This window comes from Sarcophilus harrisii, chromosome 3, assembly GCF_902635505.1.
Source record: "Sarcophilus harrisii chromosome 3, mSarHar1.11, whole genome shotgun sequence".
Lineage (NCBI taxonomy): Eukaryota > Metazoa > Chordata > Mammalia > Dasyuromorphia > Dasyuridae > Sarcophilus > Sarcophilus harrisii.
In genome coordinates, this window is record NC_045428.1 from 514,373,462 (window position 1) to 514,392,748 (window position 19,287).

Here is a 19,287-nt window from a genome sequence, read left to right on the forward strand (position 1 = left end):
ATTGAATTCCCAGTCCCTATATTTATGCACACCTGCATCTTTGATTTCCTTCACAAGCTAATTGTACAATAATTCAGAGTCTGATTCTTTTTGTACAGCAAAATAATGTTTTGGTCATGTATACTTATTGTGTATCTAAGTTATATTTTAATATATTTAACATCTACTGGTCATCCTGCCATTTAGGGGAGGGGGTGGGGGGGGTAAGAGGTGAAAAATTGGAACAAGAGGTTTGGCAATTGTTAATGCTGTAAAGTTACCCATGTATATATCCTGTAAATTAAAGGCTATTAAATAAATAAAAAAAAAATAGAAAAAAAAAAATAGAATGTCTTGCCCAAGGTCATACTGTTAGCTAGTTCCAGAACTAAGAATGAACCCTTGTGTTTTCCCCATGCTGGTAACTGCTAAGAATATCTTATCAGTCACTAATATCTTAGTATGAATAAGTGTTTCAGATTCTTTCTCCTTTCTCTTTTTTGTAAGAACACTAAAGGGAGAGCCTTTCATGGAATAAGTCATTCGACCTGTCTTGGTGATCTCCAAGCTTCTGACACTTTTCCAGTGACTCTAAAAGGCAGCCAGAGGGGTAAAGTTGACATGTACAAGCAACTTATAATCCTTACCTTATCCCTATCACACATTTCTCTCAGGCTACATGTTTTGTGGTATCTTTTCTCCTTCATGATTTCCCTCGATTTTCATTTTAGCCTGAGTTTGTTTGGCTGTGGTGTGGGGAATAAAGAGTTAGAAATACTATTGGCCCAGGAATGCCTACCCTGAAGTTACTAAAGAAAAGCAGGAGGCAGACAGGAGGCCAAACATGACACAAGTGCTATAAATGGGGAGAGGGTACACAGGGAGACTGTAATATTTATGAACTTAACTTTGCAAGTCTGCATGTGCTACTACTGCTCACTTAGATGTGCCCTAAGCTACTCTAAGTCCACAAAATATGACAGGAGAATCTTGCTCTTTAGTAAGTTCAAGTTTATACTTTTTTTAAGCAGGGGGGAAAACCACTAAAAATCAGCATAAAGCACTCAAAGGAGGAATCTGCAACAAAACAGAGAGATTAGCAAAATTTCCAGTCTGGAAGGTAATGGGGCATCATGGGATCCTATTGGAGGTGTGTGGAACTTCAGAGGTCAACTGGTCCCAAATCCCTCATTTTACAGATAAAGAAATTAAAACCCATAAAGTGAGGGGGGGGGAAAGCAAATAGATGACAGTGGTAGAACAGAGATTTGAACTCGAGGTCTCCTAATTCAACAAATTCAACAAGTGTTCATTAAGTATTTATTTACCCCAAAGAGAATGTCTGACCAAGTACCTTGCTACTTATCAAAATGTCACTAGAAATCAGAATGGGTTAGTTAGGATTGTTAGGAGCAAGATGCCAGGTTCTAAGTAAAATACAGATTTTAAGACTGAATGTCTCTTCCATGGAGCCTAAAAGTTTACAAATTAAGTCTATTTATTAATCAGCATTTGTTACGTTCCAAGCACAGTACTAATCTCTGAATACATAAAGACAAAAAATGAAAACATCCCCTTCCTGCAAGAAGCTTCCAAATTAATGAAGTCTAGCAGGAAGCCACGGCTGTACATATATTACCGTAATACAAAATTATGCTTGGGACATTCGAGCAAAGTAAAACGAAGGTGAGGTCGGAAGGGGAAAGGCCCTTATCAATGGGATCGTCTGAGAAGGCTTCCTGGAGGAGGTGACATTTGAGTTAGGTTTTAAAGGATGGGCAGGAATTCAGTGAGGAGAGGGTGGTGGCGATCATGCTGCTCTCACTGCAGATTATCAGCAATCACAGAGAGGAGTTGCAAAGCCATTTATTTACAAGTTGGAGAGAGGAAGGATCACAAGCAGTGTGTTTAGGTAATAAGTTTCGAGTGCGTTGGAGAGGGAAAGAGGCGAAGTTCTCTCGGAAAAAGAGCGGGAGGGGAGGGGGGTAGGTGTTGGGGGTAAATGAATTGTGAGAAGCTTAACAAAAGCAGGTGGCACCTGCAAAGGAAGTATGGTCACCCGGAGCCCTCACTCCTCCAAGCCACCCAAGCAGAAGCAACCTTCGGTCTGCCGCGCAGCGGTCGATTTCAGTCTCTTTCATCGAGGAACTGAGAGGGAGGGCAGTCCGAGAGAAAAGGAAAGAGGAGGGGGAAGAAGGAGGTGGAATGGGGGGAGGGGAAGGAGACAGAGAAGGGGAAAGGAATGGGAGAAGAAGGAGAGGAAAGGGGAGGAATTGGGGAAACGGGAAAAACAAAAAGGAAGAGAGAAGGGGGGAATAGAAGGAAGGGGAGGAAGGGGGAAGAGGAGGCGGAAAGAGGAGGGGAAAAGGGGAGGGTGAGGAGGAGTAAAGAAGGGGAGGAGAAAAGAAAGGGGGAGGTGAAGGAGGAGGAGTTGGTGGAGGGAACCCGGCGGACGCTGAGCTACCCCCTGCTCAGCACACGCGAGTACACACACACACACACACACACACACACACACACGAACGAGCGCGCGTCCTCACTGCCACTAGCCGCCGAGAGGTGCAGAGATGGGAGCAACCCATTCACTTTCAGTGCCCACACCTGTCTGAGCGCGCCTGTCCACCCGGGCGCACCAAGCTGGGTCGGGGCGCAGGGATGCGAGGCACCGGGTGAGTATGCTTTTGGCCTTAGGGAGAAGGGAGGTAAGCTGCGAGCCGGCTAGGGGGCAGGCAGGCAAGCAGGCAGGCAGGTCTGAGCAATTTCTGAACTGTACTCCTCTCTCTTGCCCCCACCTCCCGGACTTTCCAGCCTGGCCCCGCGCTCTATCCTCCCTTGTTCCAGGCCCTCTTGAAGTGGAACCTCCATCAGGGATTGCGCTCCGCTTGGGAAAGGCCATTGCCCCAGACCTGCTCCGGGGCCGGGTGGGGCGGGGCAGTTCCAAGGAGTTAGGGGGCTCCCCGACTGAGCTGCGGCTGAAAACCGGACAAAGAAAGGCAGTGAGTGCAGCTTGACTCACTGACGGGCAGGGGGGCAGACAGACTGATGGACACACACAAACAGATATCTGACGACAAATTGGGATCCTACCCCATCACTGCCTCTGTGCGCCCACCGCTCGGCCCATGCCTGGAGGGGCTGCTAGGACTGCAGCTGGAGTTGCTATAGCTCCGGAGAGATTAAAAAGGGAATATACAGTATCCCATTTCTCACCATTTATCCAAAGAGAGGGATTTTTGGACTTTTTTTTTGTACGGATAAAGTGGAAACTTGTCCTGAACGGAGGCAGAGTGGTCCAGTGGAAAGAGCTCTGGAATGGGTGGCAGGAAGGATATCTGAGATTCAGGCTTCTCAGCCGCTAACTTGTGTGACCTTGGACAAGGCATGGCACGCACACACACAGCCTTAGTTTCCTCTTCTGTCAAATGGAGGGAGGAGTTTTGAAGTAGACCTTCTCTGAGTCCCCTTCCAGATCAAACAGTCTAGGATTCAGTGAAATATGCAAAAGGGTTTGGGAAATAATCCTGAGAATGATCCCTCTGCAAGCGAGTTGAGAAAGGCAGCTGATATTAAGGAACTCTATTGAAGTCAAGGTGTAAGTGGAGAATGCTTTCAAGAACACACTTTTCCCTTCTTGATTTTGTCCCTCTCTCGAATTTATGTCTGGGAAAGGGGGCGCGTCTGTGTGTGAGTATTTATTTTTACAAAGTGCTGTGGCTCTGTAAGTGAAAATTAACATTTAGCTCTCAGGCACAAGTTTGTGAACACACCCTGGTAGAAGAATAGTTGAGACTTTAGTTTCCTTCCTTTGGAGTTGGATTGATGACTGGAATTAGCAAAGAACTGTATCAAGAACTCCTGTCAACATATTATCAACAGTTGCTGGAAGCGAAAATTTTTCTTTCAGCTGTAACCGTTTCTTATGAGTTGTTAACTTTTTAAATAGAAAGCAAGCAGGAGAGCAAAGGGGAGGCAGTGGAGAGAGACTTTAAAAGCGCTGGACATCCCGCTGAAGTGCACTGTTTAAAAATACAAATAGACTCTGGTCGATTATCTCCAGAGAAAGCAGCTGATAAAAATCATGTTTGTTTTATTTCCCATTGGGTGACACCCTTGAGATTTCAGAAACAGCCAGGGCAGCTGGTGAAAAGTCCGCCTGCTCATAAAGGAGTAATGTTGACATATGGGATTGCTGTACCCTGAATACTAGAGCTCAAAAGTAACTCTGAGCCTTTTTAATTCTTAAGGAGATATACCAATGTCAGATTAACCTTCATTTTTAACTTGTAAGGAATAACTAGGTGGAAAAGAAAGAATTTGCATTTCTTTTTCCAGGTCACACTCACCAGTAGCCAAAATTCTTTCTGTTCACATAATTCATATCAATCATATATATTTCTTAGGGTAGCACTTGTGTACATTTGTCCATATGTAACATGATTGACCTTCCCTTCACCTAATATATTTGAAATGTGAGTTTAAAATAGAGTATATTGGGTGGGAGAACGGGGAGGAGGATTACCTAAAAGAAACTTATGAAGGAGAGTGAACATATTTGTAACTACTATAAATATACTATAGCTTTGAAATTATATTGCATCTTCCATAAAAGGAAGTAACAGTAACAACTTAATACAATCTTTTATGGCTTACAAAAACTTTATTTTCCTTCCCCAAATTCAGAAGCAAGAGGACAATTATATATCTCATTTTTGAAACATTCCACTGCTTATCCGGTTCAATTCAGAATATGAATGCATTTTGTCCTCCCTAGAGTATGTGCCAAAATGCCCATTAGTGTGTGTCCGAGCAAGCTGCTGCTGCCAGGATCCAGTCGGCCACTAGTAGGTGTCAGGTTTTCTAGCTCATTGATTTTTGTATGCCCCAAGGATGAAAGGCTTCAGACTGAGCCCAGGCAAAACTTCCTTTGACTCCTGGGAGACATTTTCTTGAGTTCTTACCTGTGAACAAATTTTACAATCTCTAGTTTTTTTCATGGATCCTCAGACTTGAGCCATCCAATGGGCCTGCTCTTTGGCACAGAGGAAGGAAGACTTTGTTTAATCATTCAGTGTCTCTTTTTTATTCTCTTTAACCCTTGAGTGACCGCTTCAATGCTGGACTTAGAAATACAATTATTACAATCCTGTTTAAAACTTATTTTATGTTAGCATAAACTTTTATAAGTGGAAAAGTAAGTCTACCTAAGGTTAATTAAAATGGAAACAATGTCCATTTGCCCCCTGCTGACTTATTCTAGGAGCAGTGGGATTAGAATACTTGTTTTTTTTTTTTTTTTTTTTTTTTTTAATTTTAGCGTTCTGACACTACTGATTGAATTGACTATGGATAAATCAATTAATCTCTGTAGCAGGCAATTAAGACTCAAAGTTGTAGAGAAAATAGAGAGCTGTTTTCTTACGTGATGATCTCATTAAAATTCTGTGTTCTCCTGTGCAAGACTCTCTGCTACTTTTAAATCATTACCTGGCTTGATCAGTTTTTCCTTAGCAGCTTCTCTGACTGGGGAAAATGAGAAGACTCTCTCCCTGCTTTTGTTAGTTTCAGATATTTACTTTTGGAATCAGCCTGCTTTTTAACTAACTGGTCTATGCCCCTGGCCTCAGACCCCATGGAAAAACTTTCTTCATCTTTCCAAACTATAACCGCAACATTTGTCTTTACAGAATTTTATACTGTATCTTTCATTAATTACTGTTTTTACAGTGGTGACAGCACATTATAAGATGCACAATTAGAAAACTCTTGCTAAGCATTAAATTTTCTCTCCAGTACTTGTTTGTCATTGGAAGGAGGCTAATCCCTATATTTGGCACAGAAGAAGTCCATATTATAGTAGGTTTGCTCTCAGATGTTATCATTTGGACTCCTATGAATCTGTATATATTAATTGGTCATTGTACAATTTGGAGTGTATTGTTTGAAGAAGTTATTTTGGAGGCAGTTCGATGGTCAGTGGATAGGACACTGGTCTATCAGAAGGACCTGAGTTCAAATCCACCCTCAGACACTTTACACTCACTAGCTGTGTGATCCTAACCTAGTCACTTAAAACCAATTTTTCCAAAAAAAAAAAAAAGTTGTTTCCAAAGAAACATTATCATTTTTTTTTTTTTACTACAAATTCAATCAAGTAAACTAACTAGACTTTTTTTAAAAGTTCCCATCAGGATACTGAGAGAATAAGATTGCAGAGACAGAAGGGAATAATCCTAGTTGATATTCCCTAAATGTTCTCTTATGGTTACTGTCCCAATTAATCCCCACTGTACAGTAATACTCTGGGCAGTCTCTTAAACTTTGTGTGGCTTAGGCAATTCCCTAAAATGTATTTATGAAGTCATAGAGAATTGCAATAGCTGAAAGGGGTTTCCCAATCTACAAAAATCCCAGATCTTCTTTGAATGCAGATATAAAAGGAAAGAATTGTGTGGTAGAATAATTGCTGGCTCTATAGTCAAGGCTGTGGCATCAAAGCCTGCATCTGGGTGACTTTGAACACTTAATCTCTAGACCTCAGTTTCCTTTTCCATATAATGAGGAAATGGGGTTCTGCCTATAAGATTCCTTCTACCTCTAGATCTATGGTTCTGTTTTGCTGTCACTGTTACACATGTTAAATGAGTCTGATTTATAAAACTAGGGAAGTAAAATTTTCTATAAAACAGGATATTGCAATGAGAAAATATTTGCTTAGCTAAATTTTCCATTTTGCTTCTCCTTTGTCATTATCGATAAAGCACTGTATGAAAGTACTTAGCAAGAAACATGTAAGTGTATGTGTGTATGTATATCAAGTAACTACTTCTGGCAAAATCTTGGATTTGGAAAGAAAACCACACAGACCACAGTTTTACAAAAACTTGGGTAGATTGGTCATAAGATTTAGAAATTACCATTCTTTCTATAAAGCCTGCTTTCCTTTGCTATAAAATGATTCATTCAGGAGCATCTCTTTAGTCTCTCTTTTATTCTCTTTAACCCTTGAGTGACCCCTTCAATGCTGGAATTAGAAATGCAATGATTACAATCCTGTTTAAAACTTCTTTTATATTAGCCTAAACTTTTGTAAGTAGGTTTACTTATAGTTAATTAAGATAAAAGCAATATTCATTTGCCCCCTGGTGACTTAGTCTAGGAACAATGGGATTAGAATACTTTTTTTTTTTAATTTTAGCATTCTGACACTACTCATTGAATTGACTATGGATAAATCAATTAATCTCTGTGGTAGGTAATTAAGACTCAAAATCGTAGAGTTTGCTCACCTGATGATCTCTCTTATATCTTGGAGATCACGAATCCAGTCCCCTTCTTTGAGCTTTCTAATCAATCAACAAACTTTAAAAATATCTGCTCCATGCCAAATCTAAGGAAATAAAGACAAAAGTCACAAATCTTGCCTTCTAAAAGCCAAAATTTGACCGAGAAGATCCAACAGATCTCCCTAGATTCAGAAAGTAAAGATAGATACAAAATAAATAAAAAATGATAGAGGTGGTGCGGATGGAAGGGCACTAACAACTGGGGATGATCTGAATCTTAGTTTCCTTATCTATAAAATACTGGGAATACTTACTTGATAGAGTGCCATGAGAAGAGAGTTTTGTTAAACTGTAAGGCAGCCTTTAAATGTGAGCTGTTACTATTATAACAATGCGTGCATGAGTACCTGAAGGAAAGCAGATTTCAGGAGCGATGTAGAACAGCTCTCTCATTTTACATATCTGGAAATTAAGACCCCAAACCAAGCTTCTAGTTGATTCAAAGGTGGCAAAGGTTGTCTAACTCCAAATTCAGCCCTCTTTCTATCACAGTGATACAGTGAGTGTGTGTGTGTGTGTGTTGTGTTTTAGTCACAATGAGTTTCAGTGTGTTGCAAGGGCCTTTAGGGGCAGGGATGCATCACTTTAGTGAAATCCTAGAGCTGACAGATAAATTATTTTCCCCAAAAGACATTTTCTTAGGCATTTCTAAGCATAACCTCCACATCCTTCCATTCACATTCCTGAAATCAGCCCTCTGCTGGATGAAATCTGCAGTTTTTGTGGATGAATTGAGGAAGCCAGATCACACGCAGTGTAGGATCTGTTAACAATATAAACTTTCCTTTTCCCTGCTGCCTCCACCCTCCATAACCCTGCTGAGTTAGTGCTGAGTAAATCATCCAAAGCTACAAAGGGCAAGACAGACTATGTTTGTAAACAAAGTGACTGTATAATCAACCAGGAGTGTGGAAGTCAAGTACAAAACCGACCCCTGAGATGTTCTAGGGTATTTATGAGAGGTTTGTTGGGAGATGAAATGAACAGTCTAGAAAGAACTTGAATGATAACTTGGTTGGGAGCCGCGGAGAAGGAGAAAAGCTGCTAAGAAAACTAATAACATAAATATTAAAAAGAGAAAACATCAAATCTATTGCTCTTTGACAAGTTAAAAACTTATATTTGGGACTAATAATGCTCTGTCTTAGCTTTGAGGGAATGATGGAGTGATTTAAGAAGCAGTATGAATAGAGGGGCACTTTGCAGTCAGAAAGGCTTTCATTCCAGTCCTGACTCCTTCAGCTACTAGCTGTGTGACTGTGGACAAATATGACTTCACCTCTATATTGTCCCAGGCAACTCTCCAAAACTATAAATTATGGGGGGATTAATCAGTCTGTATTAGTGGAGGGAGTTTCCACATTAAGAAGTTAGGGAGACAAGCAAAGTAATGAAACATATACACAAAGAAAATCTCTTATATGAACTCAAATTTTTTTGACTATATCTTTTTATTTATTTTTTATTAAAGCTTTTTATTTACAAAGCATATGCATGGGTAATTTTCCCAATACTGATCCTTGCATAAACTTTTGTTCCAAATTTTCCCCTCCTTACCCCCACCTCCTCCCCTAGCTGGCAGGTAGTCCAATACATGTTAAATATGTTGAAATACATATTAGATCCAATATACATATACATATTTATACAGTTATCTTATTGCACAAGAAAAATCAGATCAAGAAGGAAGAAAAAGAAAAACTGAGAAAGAAAACAAAATGCAAGCAAATAGCAACAGAGAATGTGAGAATGATATGTTGTGTTCTACACTCTGTTTCCATGGTCCTATCTCTGGGTGTAGATGGCTTTCTGCATCACTGCACAAGTGGAACTGGTTTGACTCATCCCAATGTTGATCAGAATTGATCATTGTATAGTCTTCTTATTGCCACATATAATGCTCTCCTAGTTCTGCTCATTTCACCGAGCATCATGAACTCAAATTTTTAAGCAGGAAAGGTAGGGTATCTAATCCAACCTCTTTATTTTACAAATGAAAAAATTGAATCCCAAAAGTAAATCAAGTTATCCATGGTCTCACAGATATAGAAGAAATCTGAAATTGGAGAAAGTCTGAATTCCTATTCCTCAAGAAATGCAATTTAATCATTTTCATATTCATATGGTGACAGGAACTAGTGGAAAATGTGTTACCAGTTGTGTGTTTCAACAAGAAATCAATCCAACCCACCAGAGTTGACATATAAGAAATAGGTATAATAAATTTGCAATTTCTAGTTGCAAATATGAAAAATTTCTAAATTAGGTTCTTATATATAAGTTGGAGCTTTTAAAGAACATGAAAATAATTAGCTTTTTAAAAGATCTGAGGTTTCATTTGTTCAATATCGACCTATTAATTTGCTTAGCATCCTCTTTTTTCTATTGTTAGTAAAGATGAATATGACTAAGATGATAGGAAAAAATAATGATGAATGTTGGAGGGGATGCAGGAAAATTGGGACACTGATGCATTGTTGGTGGAGTTGTGAATGAATCCAACCATTCTGGAGAGCAATCTGGAATTATGCCCCAAAACTTATCAAACTGTACATACCCTTTGATCCAGTAGTGCTACTACTGGGCTTATATCCCAAAGAGATACTAAAGAAGGGTAAGGGACCTGTATGTGCCAAAATGTTTGTGGCAACCCTTTTTGTAGTGGATAGAAACTGGAAAATGAATGGATGCCCATCAATTGGAGAATAGCTTAATAAATTGTGGTATATGAATGTTATGGAATACTATTGTTCTGTAAGAAATGACCAGCAGGAGGAATACAGAGAGGCTTGGAGAGACTTACATGAACTGATGCTGAGTGAAATGAGCAGAACCAGGAGATCATTATATACGTCAACAACAATACTGTATGAGGATGTATTCTGATGGTAGTGGATTTCTTCGACAAAGAGAAGATCTAACTCAGTTTCAATTGATTAATGATGGACAAAAGCAGCTACACCCAAAGAAAGAACACTGGAAAATGAATGTAAACTGTTTGCATTTTTGTTTTTCTTCCCAGGTTATTTTTACCTTCTGAATCTAATTCTTCCTGTGCAACAAGAGAACTGTTCAGTTCTGCACACACATATTGTATCTAGGATATACTGTGACATATTTAACATGTATGGGACTGCTTGCCATCTAGGAGAAGGGGTAGAGGGAGGGAAGGGAAAAGTTGGAACAGAAGTGAGTGCAAGGGATAATGTTGTAAAAAATTACCCAGGCATGGGTTCTGTCAATAAAAAGTTATAATTTTTTAAAAAAAAGAGAGGTATAAAAGACTTGGTGACTTGAAGGGGAGGTGAATTGGTCAGGTAGCAAGCCAGGGATGAAGCCTGTGTACATGACAATATTCATGGTGGAAGGCCCACAGTATACTAAGGAGAGCCTTTTTTGAAAATTTCCAGATGGATTCCCATAAAACTGCTAGTTTTTCTCCCTCACAGCTATTTTATGTTTAACTGCTTTGTATCTGTCTGTATTTATTTTGTATATACATGTAACATGTATACAAATTACAGCAGCAGAACGAGTTTATAGAATCTGCACATTCATCTGGTGCCAGTTACATACATATACATATGCCCACATATACATATCTCTCAACTCTGTTGGAAAATAAGGTCCTTGAAAGTAGGAATGATTTCATACTTCATATTTGTATCCCTATTGACTAGTACCAAGTGGGTACTTAAGTATTTTTCATCGATTGATGGTTGAATAATACAAGATAAGATATTGTCAATCAGTAAGCATTTGTTAATACTTTAAGAGAAGTTGGAGAAGCAGGTCAGTCCAGTGACAAAAATGTTGGACTCTGGGTCAGGGTGTCTGCATTTGAATCCTGCATCTGCCACTTACAAACTGTGTGACCTTCAGCAAATCACTTCATTTATCCCAGCCATAAAATGAGAAAATTGGACTAGATGACATAATACCTCTTCCAGCTCTAACATCCTTTCTGTTGGGAATTGGTACTTCAAAAACAAAAGTGGGAAAGTCCCTGCCCTCAGGGAGTATATATTCTACTGGATTAATATACTATATTCCCAGATAATTATAAGACATATACAAAACAAATACAAGGTGAATGTAATCTAACTGAGTTTTTGTCTCATACACATTAAAAGAACACAGATACACTGAAAGATAATTAACCAGATTATAATTAATCAGTATGAGATGACATCCTTTAACACCAGATTATGGAGTTAAAGGTGCATAGTAGAAAGAACTGTGGACTTCTTAAAACTCCTGAGTTGTAGTTTATCTCTTCTATTTACTAGTTGTCTGGTACTGTGTATGTCACTTGAGCTCTCTTTTTCCTCAGTTGCTTCATCTGCAAAATCAAGATAATAATGCTTGCACTACCCACATAACAGAACTATAAAGGAAGTAATATGGAAAGCACTCTATATATATAAATAATTTTTATTATTATTTTTTATTTTTATTTTATTTTTAAAATTTTATTTTTAATTAATTAATCAATTAATTAAAATAAAATTTTATTTTAATTTTTATTATAAACTAGTATTTGGCAACTGGGCAGCTAGGTGATGCAATGCATAGAACCCCAAGCCTGGAGTCAGGGAGCTCTGAGTTCAAATCTGACCTCACTTATTGGCTATGTGATTCTGGACAAGTCACTTAATCCCATTTACCTCAGTTTCCTCATGTGTATAATGAGCTGGAGAAAGAAATGTCAAACCACTCCAGCATTTTGGTCAAGAAAACCCTAAGTGGAGTCATGAAGACACGATTAAACAACAACAAAAGTTTTTAGCATAGGTTTTTTCAAACATCTTCCCAATTCAGCTTTCTTTGTCACTTTTATTTATGGACTTTTATGACCTTTTAAAAACTTCCAGGGTAAAATTGGATATGATAGGAGAAATTTCCAGGTAACAAGGACCTAAATTATCCTTTTTAGCCTTTGGTGGATTTTTGATTTATTTGTCATTGGTTATAGCTTTGCCTCATTTAAATCCACTTCACCTGAAAGTCAGGATATCATTCTCATGATGTCATTGGTCCTCTTCAAGAATGAAAGACAACAATTCCTCCTTGAATATTGGATCATTTGTACAGAATCTGCTATTTACCAGCTTGATCTTGAGAACACAAAGACAAAAAAGAAACCATTCTACCTTTAAGAAGTTTAAAATTTAGCCAGAGAAGACTCTGTGTGTGTGTGTGTGTGTATAGATAAAGCAGATACAAGATAATGGAGTATCAGTTATTGGTATCAGTAAAGGCTTTATGTAGAAAGTATCATTTAAAATGACTCTTGGGATTGTAAAGGCAGAAATGAGGAATTAGGAAATTTTAGGAAATTCCACGTTTCATAAGACTGGAAAGTTAATTTGGGGCAAGGTTTTGAAGAACTTTAAATGTTACACAAAAAAGTATATATTTGACCCTGTAAGTAATAGGTAGTCATTGATTTTAGTGAATAGGGGAGTGACATAGTTAGACTTGCACTTTAGGAAAATCATTTGGGTAATTTTGCCAAGCAGGTATTGGATTAAAGAGAGACAAGAGTCAGGAAGGTCAATTAGGAGGATATTTCAATAGTCTTGAGAAGTCATGAGGATAATTAACTTGGAATACTGGCTATGTGAGGGAACATATATGAGAGATGATATAATAATAACAGTCAGCTAACATTTATGTCTCACTATGTGTCAGGTATTTTGTTTAGTGTAGGTACTATTATTATCTCCATTGGATGGATGATGAAATTGAGACAAACAGAATTTTAAGTGTCTTGCCCAGGGTCACATAGCTAGAAAGTATCCAAGGTCACATTTGAACTCAAGGCTTCTTGTCTTTGGACCTGGAGCTCAATTCACTATACCAACTAACTATCCTAAGTATAAGTAGAAATGATAAAATTTGGCAAATGATTGACTAAGAGTCAAGGATGACAATGAGGTTGAAAACATGGGTAACTGGAAGAATGATGGTTTTGTCAAAATAATAAAGATGGTTGAGAGGTAGTTTACAGGGAAAGATGATGAGTTCTGACTTGGATCTGCTTAGTCTGAGATATCCATTGCATATCTGAGACAGTTGAAGTTGCAGCCTCAAGTCTCAGAAAAGATTTATTATTATTATTATCATCAATATAGACATATTTATTTAACCTGGGAGCTGAAAAGATCACCAAGAAAGAAAATAGAGAGAGAAGATCAGAATCCAGGACACAGTGTAATATGGGTGATGATCCAGTAGTCACAAAGATAGAAGTATCAAGAGAGCAGTGTCACAAAAATCTAGAGAGGAGAGAATATTCCAGAGAAGAAGATAGTCATCCACATCAAATGTTTTAGAGACAATGAGGAGGATGAAGATTGAGGGAAAAGCCTTTAGCTTTGGCATTTATGAAATCATTGATCACTGTAACTGGACAAAAATGAAGTTCCCATTTCAAGAATTATTTTTATTTATTTATTTTGCTGAAGCAATTGGGGTTAAGTGACTTGCCCAGAATCATGCAGCTAGGAAGTATTAAGTGTCTGAAGTCACATTTGAACCCCAGGTTCACCTAATTTCAGGACAGGTGCTCTATCCACTGTGCCACCTAGCTGCCCCTTCAAGAATGATTACTCCCATAAATGGAATCCCCTACAGAGGGAATCTGAACAAATAGACCATTTACAATTCTCTTTCTCTACAACTTACCTCTTTATTCTATGATAATTCTTCCCTAGAGAAGCAGATATTGCCATCAAAATTGTTCAGAAACCCTAAGGCCAGAGCCCTTAACCAATAAGTCATAAAATTTAATCTGAGAAAACTATAGACTTGTTAATACCATTATAGGCTACTCTGCCATGTATCCTCTTCATAGTTTTCCAGGAGTCCCTGCAGAAAGAAACTTCCAGGGGAAATATCTGGTGAATGCTTCCATAAATGAGTCCATCTGAAGGGGCTTTATTACCTTTGTTGCCCCATTTTGCACCGCCCTCCCCCGCCAATCCTGACCACTTTTAATTTATTTGCCAAAACTCCACACCCTGGAATTTTCTTATCCCAATCTCAAGATTTCAAGGGAATAAGAAATGTTTTCTAAATAATTCAATTCAACAAGCATCTGCAAAATACCTTTTATGTACTATCAGTATCAGAGTAGTGTAGATATCAGAATAATTAGATTATTATCTAATAGAAAAGGAAGAGAGAGAGAACGGATACAATATGCACTTAAGTAAGAATACGACAGAAAGAAATACAAAGACAAAGAAGAAATCCAGACTTAGGGCATTAAGTTGGAAGTGAGAAAGAGAAAATACATTAAGTATGCAAAAGCTGGCATCTGAGTGGGGCCTTGAAAAGGAAGCCCCCAGAGTTCTCTACTGCTACTTGAGCTGAATCTTAAAAGAAATAAAAGATTCCCAGAGTAGAAAGGAAGGAAAGAGAATATTTCAGTCATAGGGAGATCACCAACTTAAAGTCATGGAGATGGAATTTCTTTGGATTTCCCAAAGGATTTCAACAAATTGAGATGAAGAGGACATGCATTTCAGGTACAGGCTCCTTACATTACAGTAGGGAATTTGTTCTCTAGGCCAGAGCTTCTTAAAGTTTTTCTACTCATGACCCTTTTTCATCCAAGAAATTTTTATTTTACCCCAGGTATGTAGATATACAAATCAAACTCTTACTGATAATAGATCATAATTTTGCATCCTTCACATTCAGTTATGTCATAGTTATCCCATAGGGCTGAACTGAGCCGCAGTTTAAGAAACTGGCTTTAGCTAAGGCAATTGATATTTATTTCATGGAGGGAAGAGAGTGAATTGTAGAGAGAAACAAGATCTTAGGGTTTAGGGCTGATTGGGATGTAAGAAGTAATCTAGTACAAGATGAGGAAACTGAGATCCAAAGATTTTGTTGCTAGTCTTAATTCACAATGTAGTGGAGCCTGGAGTCAGGCCCAGGTCTTCAAGTTGCCAGTCCCATGGCCTTTCCACTATGCCCCCAACTCCTTCCTTTCTTAGCCCCTGACAGCTAATCTCTCCTCCATGATGCTTCCCCTGAATAGCATGCTTTCCACTACCCACAGCAGAAATGATCTTGTTCTCAGGTTTCTCATAGTACAATGACAGAATTTTTCCTGTATACTGTCATGCTCTGTCTCACATTAAAGTTACTTGTGTGCATTTCCTTTGCTCCAGTGCATTAAATTATAGGTTCTGTGAGAACAGAGTCACTTTGTATTGCATTTTATACTCCCATTGCTTGGCCCGGCACTAGAACGTGATAGGTACTTTCCAAGTTTGTTGAAAGAATGAATTACATGGCCTTGGAAAAGGGAGAGAAGATCTCACATGCAGTACACAGAAGCCTCTTAGAATTAATTATGTGAGATCTGAGACAAGATACAAAGTTCACTAAGGGGCGAAGAGATGTTTTCAGGGAATCCTGCTGCAGTAAGTCATCAGTAGCATCTGAAACATAAAAAAAGAAATTTCCATTTCAGCTTTGGAAACTAGCTCTATGAACGTTTCCAAGGTCAAGTCCTTGAATTGTTAAATGACAGAATTATCTAATGCCTTCTCTCTGCACCTTGATCCCAGAGTAGGGATTTTTAAAAAGGCTTTATAAATGATGTAAAGCATGTTGCTTGGATCTTTAAGCAATGAATAAATTTGGAACCACTTTCCTTAATAGCCTCCCTTTTTGTCTGTCTCCACAGAGCAGTGCTCAGCATGGCCATCATTCCAATACTCCTCCTCTTCCTTCTCTGTGCCATCAAAGAGGTAATCCCTTACAGTGTTCACTGGAAGCCTACTTGGCCGGCTTACCGAGTCCCCATCATCTTGCCCCAGTCCACCCACAATTTAGACAAGCCAGAGTTTGTTGCTGAAGCCAAATTGGAAGTGTCATCTCCCTGCGGACCCCAGTGCCACAAGGTTTCACCTCTGCCAACATATGAAGAAGTCAAGCAATACTTGTCTTATGAAACACTGTACGCCAATGGCAGCCTCACAGAGACAGAAGTTGGTATCTATGTCCAGCGAAGTGAGACAGAGTCCAGGGGCCGATCTCGGATGAAGAGACAGATTTATGGTTATGACAGCAGATTCAGCATCTTTGGAAAGGATTTCTTGCTGAACTATCCATTCTCAACTTCTGTGAAGCTGTCAACTGGCTGCACTGGCACCCTGGTAGCTGAGAAACATGTCCTCACTGCTGCCCACTGCGTCCATGATGGCAAAACCTATGTGAAGGGGGCCCAGAAACTTCGAGTGGGCTTCCTGAAGCCCAAAGTGAAAGACAGCAGTCGGGCCACCAATACCTCCAGCTCAGCCATCCCTGACAAGATGAAATTTCAGTGGATTCGAGTTAAGCGCACCCATGTACCCAAAGGTTGGATCAAAGGCAATGCTAACGACATCGGGATGGATTATGACTATGCTCTTTTAGAGCTTAAAAAACCCCATAAGAGAAAATTCATGAAGATTGGAGTGAGCCCTCCTGCCAAGCACCTGCCTGGGGGCCGAATCCACTTCTCTGGCTATGACAATGATCGGCCAGGAAATCTGGTGTATCGCTTCTGTGATGTCAAAGATGAGACATATGACCTCCTCTACCAGCAGTGTGATGCCCAGCCCGGGGCTAGTGGGTCAGGAGTGTATGTGAGGATGTGGAAAAGACAGCAGCAGAAATGGGAGCGCAAAATTATTGGGATCTTTTCAGGACACCAGTGGGTGGACATGAATGGCTCGCCACAGGATTTCAATGTGGCCGTTCGCATCACCCCCCTAAAATACGCACAGATTTGCTATTGGATTAAAGGAAACTATGTGGATTGTAGGGAGGGGTGAGAAGAATGTTTCTCCCCAGCAGCACTTAAAGGTCTTCATTGTACTTATTTTAGGAAAGGCCAGACTTTGTCATTAGAAAGAAAGTGAGTGAGAGAGAGAAAGAGAGACACACAGAAAGAGCAAGAGCAAGAGAGCGAGAGAAGAATGAGTGAGAGCAAGAGAGAGAGAGAGAGAGAGAGAGAGAATGTATGTTTGTATGTGCATGGATGGGTGTGGCTGACTATGTGATATCAGTGTGATTATCTATGTATATGTCTGTATATGTACATGTGTTTGCCTAGAGTGTGTATTGTAGTGTTTCTTTTAAATTCCTAAAATTACAAAATGGCTATTTGAAAGATAACTCATGCATCACATCATGTGAGCAATTCAAAGACATATCTTTTGATAGAAATAAAGGCATAGGGTTGGGGTTTTTTGTTGTTGTTCGTGTGTTAATTTAATCTTAAAAATTTCCAAGGACTTTGGGTTTTATCCAATCAGGATTTCATTAGTTTATATTAAATACATAGCACAAAGGAGGTATAAATTCATTCAAGGGTGTAAATTTCCTACATTATGTCATTGGAAACATGTTAGGTCCAGTTCTTTAATGAAACCAGCTCATTCTCAGACTCCCTAATGAGTTCAAGGACTAGAGGAAGATGTGTGATGGTATAATGAACTCGAAGCATTCTTTTTTATTAGTCCTTAAAAGAATGAAAAAGCCAAAAAAAATGTTTATCTACAGTATTAATACATACATTTTAATATAATTTAATAAAAACTTGGATCACAAAATCATAAATTTAGAACTTAGAAGGGATCTCAAGGGCCATCTGATTTTTTTCCAAAACCCCTCACTTTACAAGTGAGGAAACTGAGGCCCAAGAAAATTAAGCAATTTGACCAAAATCATACAAGTAAATTCTTGACTTAGGCAAGACTTGAACTTAGGTCCTCTCTTAGACTTCTCTTTAGTTTAGACCTGGTTCCTTCCTAAATACCATACCAGTATTATAAATGACATTGCTCACCTTCCAGTTACCCCAGAGTAGGCAAAGGTGTATTTGTATCACTTTATTCAGTTCTTGCCACTTCACTGGATTTTAACTAGAATAATAGCAATGGGCCTGACATATTTAGCCTAAACTACCATTGGTTCCCAGTTGATAGTCACTAGGCAAAGAAAGAATTACTTATTCTTTCCCTCTACAATCCCCTCCTGCAACAAGATAATAATCCAAAATGTATCACCTCTTTTGATTAGAATTATTCAAAGTTAATTAAATGCCAAGAAAAAAATGGGAATGATGCTAAACAAACTATGGAACCAAAATGATGTATTGTTTGAGTAAATTGACTTACCAAACAAAAATTATCCTTCTTAGAGAAGTTTCTATGCTTCTTAGGGAATGTATGAGTTTAACTTGTCTACTCAGTATTCTTTGGTGACGTTTTTGGTGAAAACCTTTGCATTAAGGAAGCACACACAACAGGACTTTTAATCTAGCTCTAAAAGGGTCTCTATTATCAGGATGCCCTGGGATATGAACCATATCACATACAATTTTTTTTGTTTTGTTTTCTTTTTTAAATGAGGGAATCCAAGGTGGAGCAGGTAAATGAATGACTAATGCTTTAAAATATAATTAATCACTATATGTAATTGAGAGACTTTGATTTCTTGTTTTTTATTTACATTTTTTGACTCTCAGCTTCCACAGCTATCACTTGAACAGTTCATGAATGTATAGCAGTGAAGAAAGAAAAATCTAAGGAGTTAAATGCCAATAGTCATTCTAGTTGCCCCTCAGGGTATCATTCCAATGTGTTTTATTGTTACTTATTTGTGAGCATGTTCAAATATATCACTGTTGTCACAGATATTCTCATTATTCCTTTTTCTTTCTTTTCCCTCCTGCCTTCTTTTTTCTTTCTTTCTTTCCAGGAAGCCAAATCTGTAGTCAATAACTAAACTAATACCCTGTGCCTACCAAAGGCCCTGAAAATTCCAGTGAAACAACACTTTCTCAGATAGGATGCCAGAGACATAATTTGTGTAATAAAGATTAGCATAGTCTCTAAGCCCTCTGGGGTCCCCGCACAATTTTAAACTCAAGCCTGTATTACTGAGGATACCT

General features: G+C 38.7%; 1 protein-coding gene across 1 annotated transcript; it reads left to right on the top strand.

Moving 5' to 3' along the window:
* The first annotated feature begins 2,455 nt into the window (after positions 1-2,455).
* On the top strand, positions 2,456-19,030 carry PRSS23 (serine protease 23). Its single transcript, XM_012545300.3, has 2 exons — positions 2,456-2,648; positions 16,033-19,030. The coding sequence occupies exons 1-2, from the start codon at positions 2,635-2,637 to the stop codon at positions 17,162-17,164; spliced, it is 1,146 nt and encodes a 381-aa protein (XP_012400754.1). The 5' UTR covers positions 2,456-2,634; the 3' UTR covers positions 17,165-19,030.
* The last annotated feature ends 257 nt before the right edge of the window (positions 19,031-19,287 follow it).